At 37.9% G+C, this 12,824-nt stretch overlaps 1 protein-coding gene across 1 annotated transcript in view; it reads right to left on the bottom strand.

Moving 5' to 3' along the window:
- Positions 1-1,725: 1,725 nt before the first annotated feature.
- GALNT5 (polypeptide N-acetylgalactosaminyltransferase 5) overlaps positions 1,726-12,824 on the bottom strand; it is a 37,490-nt gene continuing 26,391 nt past the window's right edge. Inside the window, exons 8-10 of the mRNA XM_007183108.2 lie at positions 8,692-8,772; positions 5,452-5,613; positions 1,726-1,866 (exon numbers count right to left, since the gene is read on the bottom strand). Coding sequence (XP_007183170.2) covers positions 1,726-1,866; positions 5,452-5,613; positions 8,692-8,772 — 384 coding nt within the window. The remainder of the gene's footprint in view (positions 1,867-5,451; positions 5,614-8,691; positions 8,773-12,824) is intronic.

Raw genomic sequence — 12,824 nt, 5'->3', positions numbered from 1 at the left:
AAAATAATTGTCTCATTTTCTAGTCATTTTCTTATCTCATCTGCAATGTCAATTATTTACATAAAACATCTTAAATATGTTGCAAATACGTAAAACTATTTCCCCTTCCAACTCTTAGTTATTGCTTTGCTTTTGCATAATTAATTGGGAGTTAAACTTTAAACAGGAAATCAGAACTAAAGATGCCCAGTTTTACCATCAGCTCAACAGCACAGGTTTGTTTGTTTGTTTTTTTATTTTAATATTAACAAGAATATAGCATGATTGACCTCCAGAGACCCAACCCTAACAAAAAAATTTATGTATATCTTTCTTAAGAATGTTGTGGAGGAGATCTGGTTAGGCTAGTGGCCCTGTCTCTGGAGATCCAAATATCCTGATTCTCTCACTAACTGGCCTGGGATTTTTGGACAGGCCAGTTTCCTTACCAAAATGAATGCAAAGGATATTAGGATTTCTAAGATATCTTCTGGTATGCCTAAGTATTGTCATACCTAAGATTATGTGCTCAATTTGGATCAAAGAAATATTGGAATTTTCCCCAAATTTATCAGTGTTATCTTTAGGTCCACATCTAGGACTTTGTTCTTTTCTCCCCCCCATAGAGGTGCCAGATCCCCTTCCGTTTTTGGACAAGTCTTGGACAATTTTTTCTTAACTCTCTTCCTAACTGTTTTTAACTCATTCTCTTCCCCTTTCTTTATGTTTCCCCTACTTTATTTCTACCTTGAAATCTTTTAGAGCCCATTTTTAGCATTCTTCATCCCTGTGAATGCTGCTGAATCTAAAGTAGTATTTTCACATAAAAGAACTTTAATATTTTTCCATGCTCTATTTCTGCTTTATTCATTTCAACTCCTCTTATTTGGTCCTACATTAGAGTAGGTTCAATGATTAAATGTATTTTTGATTACTGCGGTGTGCTGTGACCCAGCCTCTATTTCTTTGCATTTTTTTCTTTCTTTTTTAATATCCACATGAGTCTAGAAGTTACTAGTATGGCCATTTTCTGAAGTGCAATTTAAAAGCACAGAATGAATGGAAACAACATCCATGTCTAGAATTGAATAAGCATTTGACTTCCTCACTTAAAGTTTTTCCACTGACTCAGATTGGGAAAAACATTATGCAGTCATCTAGATCAAAACCCTGCCATCAAGGAGTATTATATCAATACTATTTCAAACTGTTAGGTAAACATGCATGTAGTTGGGAGGGATTTCACCAAGGTGAAAGCTGTGTGTTTCTGAGGTCTTTTAGCCTAGGAACTCAAGTAATTTTCTTCCTTTCTTTTATTTTCTTTGATGAAAAAATAGCAAATAAAGGATCAGGTTCTCGCTGATTATACCTACTTGTGGACCAAAAGAGCTGGTTATGATCAAACTCAGCCTTCATGAGTATCATTGTGCTTCTCCAAGTACTTCCATCTTCTTTTTCCAGTTACCTGTTAGATGGCATGTGGAAACTTGAAGGCTTTGTTCCAGCACAGGGTGGAAAGCAGGCAATTCAAAAGCCCACCTAGTGCTGAAGAAGGACTCCAGTCTAATGTTGGACTGTTTCCCTGAGTTAACTTTTGGTATCTCAAATATTGTGATTTTTAAAAAATCTTCCATTCAAATGTTATTAATTTGAAAATTTTGAACTAGCATGGAGAAATAGTCACCAAGTTCATTGTCATAGTCACAGTGTCTAATAGATTTACTAGATAAAGACATCAGTTCCTCCTCAGTCTTCATAATATTTTTCAAATTTCCACTTTTGATATGGCTTCACTGGGTCACAAGCAGCAACTTTCAGGGTCTTCTGAGAAAAATTTCCTTCTAAGCATAACAACTGGTGATAGTTTCCAAAAACAATGTGATTCACCTGGAGGGAAACAGGATCTGAGAATGAGCCACAGACTGAATTTGACAATTGTGATGTAAGAAAATGAAAACCAATAAAAAATTAGGTAATTACATTTTTGATCTTTCAGCAATTCTCCTGAACAAAATTAATAATATAAACACAGGTTTTAGGCAGTATTAAGTTTGTCTTTATCTCAAACTAAGTTCTCACATTCTCCAAGCTACAAGACTTTTAATTCTTCCTGAGGCAAAAGATGAATTTTCTGATGATATGGCTGATAACTATATTATTTAAAGGAAATAATTCCAGATGGCATTTACTATATTTGATCGCTGGCTGCCTCACTGCTGGTAGTAAGAAAAAATACACACCATTAAAAAAAGTGTGTTAGTTAATTTCTTAAGTCTGTGACTTAGAATGCAAATTTGGAATAAAAAGTGCTAGAAATGATGTATTTTATTTATGAGCTTCCTATCATGATCTCTGAGAGTACATAATGCCTGATGTCCAGAAAGTCCAGACGTGATTAGAGAAAGTCATAGGTATTTCAGAGGTTCTATTATTGCTTAATATTTATTGAATGTCCTAGAAATGGTCAATAACCTACTTAGAACTTGCTCATGGGTTTATAATTTTTTCACTTACCAATCCTCTCAATTACCCATGACTGTGACAAAGATCATTCTAATTATATATATATATATATATATTTATTTATTTAATTTCATATATTATATATATATATATATATATATATGTTGTTTTGAAATGCTTTAAAAATTTATCAAACGGGGGTGACTTCATAATAATTTATTTTAGAGATGCTCTTACAAAAACAATGTCACCCTTGTAGGATTTTGGGAATATGATGTTTGAGTATGCTCAAGGTTTTGTAAAAGAGATAACATTGAGAAGATCACTCTGGATTATCTACAATGTTCTGCTCGTGGGTTGTAAAGAGGTAACTAAATAACTTGTCCCCAACAAAAGACACAATGTGGAAACCAGTATTGGAGGGGCATTCTATATCCAAATCCTAGATGCCACCTGTGAGACTTTTCCTCTTAGGTGGCCACAGTTCACAGCATTTGAGGAGGGCTGACCTAGAGGGCACCTATTAAATGCAGATTCAGAAATATATAATTTTAATAGCTCACTGGTATCCGGGGTCAAACTCACTATCACCCTTCCGCCTTCCATGAAGCTCTCAATGCCTAATGCTTTCTAAAAGAAGAGACATGTTCCTGTTATTCATAGTCTTATTCTCCATTTCTTTTGTTTTTTAAGACTTATACATCTTGGGGGACCTAGGAGGTTTAGTAGGAAAACTACCAAAATACTGAAAAAAGAAGAAAGATAATTGTCAAGATATTCATCTCCATGACATCTAGCATCATGAAAAGGGGAACCCAAGGCAGAAGGCAGCTATGTAATATGTTACAAAGGCATAGGCACAAACAAGGTAGGGGAACAGCTTTCTAATTTTTGCCAGCTTAATTAAATACCTTATTTACAAATTGCCTTACCGTTAAGGAGACCAGTGTTGGGCTTATACAAAAATCAGCGAATAAAGGCCTAAGTTCTCAGTGGGCCCAATCCAGTTTATAAGTAAACCCTATGTAATTTAAGGACTGTCAGCTCCTAAATATTTTCTCACTAGCCTAATATCTTTTCTGATAACAGATTCACTTCTGAAGATGAGAAATGTATTCTTTTTCTCATTCTCAATCTCAATCTTTCCCCCTCTCTCTCTCCCCCTCTCTCCCTCCCTCCCTCCCTCCCTCCCTATCTATCTATCTATCTATATCTATCTATCTATCTATCCATCTACCTATCTCTCTCTCTCTCTCTCTCTCTCTCTCTCTCTCTCTCTCTCTATCGCTCCTCTTTGGCACAGGGTTAAGAAAGCAGAAGGTAAGAAGTAATTTAATCAATATGTGTTTACAGATTTTCTTAACACTATGCAACGTGAAATCAGCAGCTCACACACTGGTAATTCCTAATTTTTCTGAATAACTCAATAATAACCATCATCACTAAAAAGAAAAAAATATTGTCCAGAAGGAACTGAATTATAACAGGGATGATCTATAGAAAGAAAGATTGGAGGAGGTGTTGCTTAGGTCCTAATTTTGATCCTGAGCAGGAAGAAAAATGTCATGAAGAGAACAGTCACTGGCTGTGACATCAAAAAGAATGGAGGCGCTCCAAAGAAAAAAGTGTGCTTACTTTGGGGTTCATCCCTGAGCAAAATGATGGTCTCACATACTCAATGCATTCAGTGGATTTGGTGGTTACCTGCTAGTGAGATAGCAGAAAATTTGAGAAGGCAGGCTTGAAATTATTCCTGCCACTCCAAGATCCTACACCAAAGCTTATGACTTTGTGTCCTATTAAAATATAATTGGGGAAAACAGAAGACTTTGAGAGTGAATAGGATAGAGCACAGATGTTCTGGTAAATATTCACAAATGGACCTCTGGTAAAACATCCCCGATTTGTAGCGTGAAATAAAATTCATAGTTATGGCAAGACAAGAAAAATTTAAACGTAAACATTCTTCTCTGCCCTTTGGCCTCCCCTCTCCCCCATCTATGCATTGTGTCTCCGCATTATGCATTGACCAAACCTCCCCCATCAGCAGGAATACCTGCTCAACCATAAACAACATTCTTCTAGCATCAACAGCTCCTTAAAAGAGAACAGTCCTTCCTGATCTTGTGAAGGGTCACATGACCCACCACGATGGCACTTAAATCTGGATTGTGTAAACTGTCAATAATTCGTTATTTACTGTGCAGCCCTGTGTCTCAAAAAACTTATATAAACTGTGTCTTGACTTCTAACAGGCAGAACAGTTCTCAGAGCTTTCTGAGATGCTCTTTCCGGGTTATAATCCTCAAATTTGGCACGAATAAAATTTTCCAATTCCTTCTTAGAACGACTGGTTAATTTTTCGTCAACAGTAGCATGGGTATAAATACTTGCATCACGGCTGGTTTCAAGTTACCAGTGTGACATTGCTGAACGTGAAGTTGGCAAGAGCTGCACACAGGCAGCTCCCCCAGGCTGGTTGGGAGCTGGCTGCAGCACCCGCTCAGAGCCTAGGCCTCTGGGAACCAGAGGGCATGAGAAAGTCTCTCTACGTGGAAAGGAGGCAGGATGCAGAATCAGGTTCACGCTAAGTGCAGGGCTTGTGGGAAGCACACTGCTTCTCGCTTTTCCCATATACTGTCCCTGTAAACTTTCCTGGTAACCAGTGAGAACCAATTCTAGCCTATAAGCCTTTCTTTTGGCATTGTTAGTTGACTGAAGCAAATGACTTTTAGAAACAAAGATGACAATAGCAATATAACCAAAAGAACCCGGTGACTGTTCTATTTAAAATAGCTGATTTGAAATAAATTTTGTGAAAAGAATAAAAAACGGCTCAACAATTTATAGAAAATATCTGTTTATCTCTCTGTATGAACTTTCACACTGTCTCTGTTGTCCCAAACACATTTAAGGCTTCTGATTGAGGAAGCTGACAATGAGGGTTTTATGCCCCATTTAATTGAAAGTTGGATTTGTGGTAAGCAAGAGGTGCAAATATTTTCTTACCAGCTCTGGATGAAAGACGGATGTTGATTTATGCAGCCATTTTAGCCCTTTGTTTCTGTTATCACAAGGGTGCAGCCTCAGGGCTCCATTATCAGGGAAGGGAGCTAAGCACCATTCTCCTTGTTTAATAAGTCTTAACCAGGTGTAATTAAATTGTTGAAGCTGTAAGTGAAATGAATAAGAAGGTGACTTCCAACGGCACACACAAGTAGCAGCTTTGTCAAACGTTTTTGTTAGCGATGCTTAAGAATATAGGCACTCTAGTCTGATGTTTTGTGTTCAAATCCTGGTGTTGCCACTTTCAGTTCTGATCATGTGGGCCATATTATTTACCCTGTCTAATCTCATTTTTATCATTTTTTAAAATTTTTATTTATTTATTTATTTATGGCTGTGTTGGGTCTTCATTTCCGTGCGAGGATTTTCTCCAGTTGCAGCAAGCGGGGGCCACTCTTCATCGCGGTGCGCGGGCCTCTCACTATCGCAGCCTCTCTTGTTGCGGAGCACAGGCTCCAGACGCGCAGGCTCAGTAGTTGTGGCTCACGGGCCTAGTCCCTCTGCGGCATGTCGGATCCTCCCAGACCAGGGCTCGAACCCGCGTCCCCCGCATTGGCAGGCAGACTCCCAACCACTGCGCCTCCAGGGAAGCCCCTATCATTTTTAAGTTGGATAGCTATAGTGTCTATCTCAAAACCTTGGGGTAATTACTCTCAAGTGTTGAGCACACAGTAAGGCCTCAATAAGTGTTAGTTGCAATAATAAAAAAGTATTTAGTACAATTAGTACGTATCTGCGAATGGATGTCATTTTAGGTGTTCTGAATGCCAGACTACCCTGGTGCTTAAAGTATTGGAACATTCAAACCACCACGTGATTTAGGCCCCTGGCCGTTGGGGCTACAGGGAGATCCAAGTCACAGCCCTAAATTACTTTGATGGGAATTATTATGTTTCTTTTTTTTTTAAGACTAGACAATTGGACTCCTAGAGGCTTTGTTCTATTATAGGAAAGGTTAAAAATCTTTCTTTGCTGGTAGCATAAGGAATCACCAGTTTGCTACTGTGTCAGCAGCCCCCAGTTCACAGGAACGGCTCTTGGAGATGTCCAATTTGGGGGAGTCGCCACTGTATGTCTAAAATAAATACTGTTTTAGGTAATGGAACCATGTTTTTAATTTTTATAAATATTTCTCTCCAGTTTTCTTACAACCTAGTACTATCTGCCTGGTCAATATCCTCTAAATGTCTAGGTGTGTGGGAAATTTGTTGTTTTGCACCAATGTAAACATATTTTAAGAAAATAGACTGCTGGTAAAATCTATCTAAATACTTTTATCTAATGAATCATTTGTAATGCAATTGAGATTTAACTTAGATTATCAAGTATGTTATTGTGTTAGAATTCTCCATTCAAAGGGTAGTACCTGGACCAAAATTAGCATCTCCTGGGAGCTACTTAGAAATGCTGAATCTCAGTCCCCACTATGGAGCTATTAAATCTGAATCTGCATTGTAACAAACTCCCCCGGTGATCTGAGTGCACATTAAATTTGAGAAGCACGAACATGTCATAATACAAGGATTTATGTGGCTACTAGGAGAAGCTAACTCTTACCTTGAAAAGGGACATTTCAACTGGTAGAAAAGTTAATAACTAAGGAGACATTTTAAGTAAGGTGACGGATAGGGCTTGATGGTTCAATCCTAGGGTTTTATTCCTTTTGAGCTTTCTTGGATGAATGCTACAGTCACTGGCTTAATATTAAGCCTCATTAATTCTGCTAAAAATAAGTTAACTTCCTCCATGTTCCTTTACTTTTTATTACTCAAACCAACCAAAAGAAGCAGAAGCTAAAAATGAGTAACAAGACAAAAAAGAAGATGGGTGTTTGTGAAAAGCAAGGGCTCCATGATTCATACTTTTTGTCTCCTAGCATCCCTTCGAGAGACTTAGTGGTTATTGAGAACTTGGCTTTTCAGATAAAATACTGGTTAATCAGACACAGAAAGTCACTATAATGATGAGTCTTGAAGGATTGCATTAGTTAATATTTTACTTTCACATAATTTGGACTGCTTATGGTTTTGTTTTACAATTTACTACTTTATTTCCTCTTTGAATTGTTAATACGTGAAAATTACTTCTTTCAATTGATTTTTGACACTTTTCTCTTTCCTCTGTCTCCTCTTTCCTAATTAAGAACGAACTCCATTAGCTTCGAGTTTACAATCCAGAGCTGAATTAGAGCAGCTTTGAATTAAGAGGTAGAGATGGGATGTGCTTGAAAATACAAGCAATACCTCTAAGTCAAAGCAAAGGAGTAAGTCTTGGCAAGCCTAGATTCTCATCACAAAAAATTTCTCTATCAAAGAATTACCTGCAATTTTAGGGGGTGAGTTCAACTCCTGAACGTATGTTCCTGTGAGTCCGATTTGGTACCCAAACTGATAACTGTCCCCGCAGAATGAGTTGGTAGGAAACATACGTTGGAGAGGTAGGTGCCATCGCTAGAGCTCATCTCCAGCCCTGCAGAGTCCTTGCTCTGTTCTCTCTGGCCCTACTCCCTCCCCTAAATATTGTGCCCTGAGTTTGTTGAAATTTTGCTTAGAGTTTTCCACCATGGATCATGAATTGTGCAATTTGTATTACTCCCTTAAGATGTAGGATAACGGGTGTGTGTGTGGGGGGGCTGGAATCAGAGAATAAAATTGCTCCCTTAGATTAATTATTTAAAAATATGTACCATCTTTATTTTCTTTATCATTTTGTCTTTATATGTAATGAGCTACTTTTCTCATTTTTGTCTTTATTACTACAGCAGTGAAAATGTGTGGAGCAGCAAATGTTAGATATTGTTTTAAAGGCTTCATATGTGTTATCTAATTCCATCTTCACACCAGCTTTGGAGTAGGCACTATTACCCCTGTCATTTACCTAAGGGTTAAGAAATTTGCAATTGACCCATTTTTTACAAGTGATGGAACCAGAACTGGGTCCCCAGTGGGTTGACTACAGTATCCACCTTTATTCCCTCAGTCACTGTCTTTTACATTTAGAAGTGGACCCTGTTGTCACCAACCCTATCATTACACAGAAATGTAGAAACTAATTATTGTTTCTGTAGGTGAAAATGAATTTCTCAAGTGAATGATGAAATGTCATACCCTGCACCTATCAACTACACCTGCACCTACTATCAACTGTACCTACCATGAGAGAAAAAAACCCAGCTCAGCGTACCTTGCTGCTCCCATCACAGTCTTCCAGAATGGCTGTGGTGTTCTTGATGGAAATGCATTTACCCAAGGCCTCATTAATAAGCTAGGAAGCAAAATATAAAACATGCATTAAGAAAAAATATTTTAAAGTAGAACAAGACATTCAGAAAACACAGAACATAAAACTATAATAGGGTTAAAAGATAGTTAAGTTAATAGCATTACTTAGCACTATACAATTTTATTGGTTGCTATCTCTAACAGAGACGTAATGTAATCTTGCTAAAGTACAGCTTCAATCTGTCAATTTAGGCCTGTGATTCAGCCACAGAGCCAACAGAGGCTCTTAATTAACCCTTGCCTGGAATGCTGAATAGGAAAGGAGAAAAAGGTGGCATGAAAAGTAGTTATTTTCTTGTCTTAAGTTTGTCTGATGCATATATTAAAAGTCAATGCACATACTTGCAATTTAATCAAACCAGCGGTTATGGGCCCTGTTCACTGGCTGACCCCTCCAAGCTATTTGACTGCTTAGGCACTGAATCATAGATAAATTGAGTCCTTCAAAAACAGCAGATTCCAGCTGACTCCCGGTCAGAATCTTCCTAATGACTCAGGCAAGCTACAATTCATTACAGGGAAGTCACGCAAATTAATACAGAGCCAAGCTTAAAGGCACTTCCTGGCAGGCCCCCAGGTTTTTAATGGATTTCTAAGGTCCAGTATGGAGGCAGCTTTCTATAAGTCACCATTTAATGTGGAAAAATATTGATTCCCTCGCTCCCTTTGACATTCTGGGCAGGTCTAACGAGATGCTGGGTTAATAGCACAATTTGGACTTCTCAGATATCTAGAAGAGCTGTGTAGAGCTAAGTGTCTACACTCAGGGAAGCCCCCTGTGCTGGGAAGTGGGGAGGTCTTTGTTGCCAGGGACACTATCTGTGTCCTTTCTGTTCCAGGGCGCCTAACAAAGAGCTCTAACCCTGGAGCGCTGCAGGACGCAGGCTATGTAGCTCACAGAATTGCCAGACTTCACAACCCAGGTGCTCAGTGGGTTGGTTCTCACTTTTACATGCATAACTTTTCTTGCAAGAAAGGTAAGGGGCATCTTTAGGGTCCAGAAAGTGCAGAAAAAAAATGTAAAAACAAGAGGGAAAATTGCAAATACCGGCAAGCAGGGGACCGATAGTGAGCATGGATAAGCCAGAGTTGGAATTGAGGTCTTCCACACATGATGGAAAGCTAAAAAGTTAGACTCTCAGTGGAATGGTGTACTGGGAAAAAACAATTTACCCATTAGCACAGGGGGACAAAGGGGAAGCTAGGTTCCCCCATGGGAATCTGAAACCTTACCTCAACCTTCATTTTGGTTTGAGATGCACACTTACACCACTAGCATTGGCTAGGAACACTGATAGAACCCTCAAAGCACAAAAATAAACATAAAAATCTACCAGTTTTGTTACTTCTGGGGTGACTGGCAAGCAAAACATTTCTAGAAGAACAGAATCGCCATCAGAAATCCTCAAAGGAAGCTCTATTCACAATTTAAATTGTGAATAGACAATGACAAATTTGGGAGGAGACAACCCATCATTAGTAAGCGGGAGCAGTCAGAACCTACAGAGGAATCCACCACCATGAACTTCAGAGAAAGGGTTAATAAATAGAAATGCACGGAGGTAGAATAATCCTGGATCTGAAAGAAAGGAAAAGCTGTCCCAACTGCTCTCTGGATCTTAACAGAAATAAATATAAACTCCTGTACTTGTAGATTATGCAGAAAATATCTTATCTTCAAATGAATTTGGAAAACTCTGGCTTCAGTACAGTTGAACAGGTTGCCTTACTCCAGAACTTCTCAGAACCTTCGGTACTAAGTGCAGGTTAATGTTTAGCTCACGGCTCTGAAAGGCAATGTGGTATGAGAGTTTGCCAAATACATTTGACCACGGAATCCTATTTCTGACTGCACAACTAATAACTTCGCTCAGAACAGTGTTTGGGAACCCCTGGTTTAATTGATTTCTTTGTATTTATTACTCACAATCCCTTCTTCCAAGCACTGAAAGGCTTAGAAAGAGAGAAAACTTTTCTATCCCTTGCCTCCCCTCTCCCACTTCATATGAAGATCTGTTTCCCTTCCCTTCTTTTGGAAATTACTGGAGAAACCGCTTTCCTTCATATAGGAATGGTCTATGAAGTGCTAAGGAATTGTTATTCTTTATCTCATTATGACTAGTTTTGAAAACTGGTTTTTTACTTTTCATTTTTTAAAAATTATATCCATGCTTTTACTGTAAACCATGTCAATCTTTTTTTTAAATTAGGAAGTACACAAATTTTAAATTATCCATTTTGAATTATTTCGTTTCCAATTTAGGAGGTGGGAGTTCCCTATGGTTTATCTCAGAATTGGTAAACACTAGGCTAGAAGCTGTTTGCTGAGTTTTACCCAATATGAATACGAATTATTGGTGAGGTTCTTTTACTTTATTATTTTCAAATATTTTTGGCTCAGTGAGAAAAGATTTGTTCTTATTTTTAAAAAGTCAAACTTTCCTAAGTGTGTAGGTTGAAAGAAGGGAAAATATGGAGCAAGTAAAAAAAAGCTGTGGATTTTATTTTCTTGGAACTTTACACGATTATCTATCCAAAATAATGATCTAGTTAATCTTACTCTGAATTGCCTGGAGAAAGGTTTTTTGTTTTTTGTTTTTTTTAATAGTAATAATACTCCCTACTGGTTGCTTCAGAAGGGAGCAAATGTCATTTTATTAAAATTTGTCTAAGGAAGGCAGCAAATAGGGAAGAAAATAGAAAGAATTTGTTAAAATCATTTAAAAAATATTTTCCGCATTTTGTTGTATTAAAGCTCAGGCATCAGCAGAAGGCTGTTTCATTAGGAGAGCTCTTCAAAGATATCGTGGGGAACTATTATACAAGCTGGCCTCAAAGAGGAGCAAAAGATAGTTTTTTAGTTCCCTCTGGTGGTTAAAGTTTAGTAATGCTCTTGCTGAGATTCTGTGTTGTTAGGACAGGAAAAAATTACTACGGTGAGAATTTCTTTTTATTTTATCCTGCTCAGGAAATAGAGTCTTAAAAATGTAAATTTATTTTACAAGCATATTATTTGAACAGTGTATAAACCCAGGTTATTCTTCCTAATGAGTTATCTAAGATAAAATATCAGGTTGAACAATCTGAAGTAGCGACTATTGCATTTTGAACTACAAAGGTGGCAATTATGTCGTACACAAACAGGTTGCATATACTTATTTGTCAGTTGAATTTTATAAAGGCAGAACAAATTCTCAGACTGGTTTCCTCTCTTTCTCACTTTTCTGGGATCTCCTTTATATCATCAAGGGGAATGGCCTTACTAAGTGTCCTTGTCATCAGGAGATTTCCTAAGCAGAGAAAGGCTGGGTTTGTACAATCCACTTTCTAGGGAGAACTGAAAAAATATGACCTAAAAAGAGATTAAAAATTTGCATTACTGGAGAAGACCTCTAGGTCAAGGCTTGACTAACCATCTCTAAACCCAGTCTATGGTAAGTGTTCTCATATCTTGTCATCCTCTTCAAATTAAGCCTTGCTCCTAGAATGGTTTTGAAATGGCTCTTTTTTTTGTTTTCTTTTCTTTTTTTTTTTTTTTAGAGTTTCTCTCCTTCCTTGACTTTTACTTAGCTTTGAACTCTATCCAACCTATCAAGTTTGGCTTCTTTCCTTTTGGTATGTTATCTTGTGCCCTGGAATTTTCCCTGCTATTGTCTGACAATTTCTGTTATTTTCAATCCCTCTTTGAAATCTCTAAAATGTTAATTAAATCACATCATCCCATTGCTTAACCCTACTCAGCAACTTCCAATTACATTCTGAAGAAAGAGAGAGAGAGAGAGAGAAAGAGAGAGAGAGAGAGAGAGAGAGAGAGAAAATCCTTACTCTGCCCACAAGGACCTGTGTGATGCATCTCCTTCCTCTCTCTTCACCTTCATCTCCTTCCCTCCTTCACACCCTGATAACAACATCCATCTTCTTTCCAGTTCTTGAAATCCTCAAACTTTCACCCGTCTTAGAGTTTTTGCACAAAGGGCATCCTCTGCCCACGGCTCTCTTCTTTACAGCTTGGCCAGCGCTTGGTCTTTCAGGCCT

This window comes from Balaenoptera acutorostrata, chromosome 8, assembly GCF_949987535.1.
Source record: "Balaenoptera acutorostrata chromosome 8, mBalAcu1.1, whole genome shotgun sequence".
NCBI classification, from domain to species: domain Eukaryota; kingdom Metazoa; phylum Chordata; class Mammalia; order Artiodactyla; family Balaenopteridae; genus Balaenoptera; species Balaenoptera acutorostrata.
This window is presented reverse-complemented; position numbering and strand designations above follow the sequence as displayed.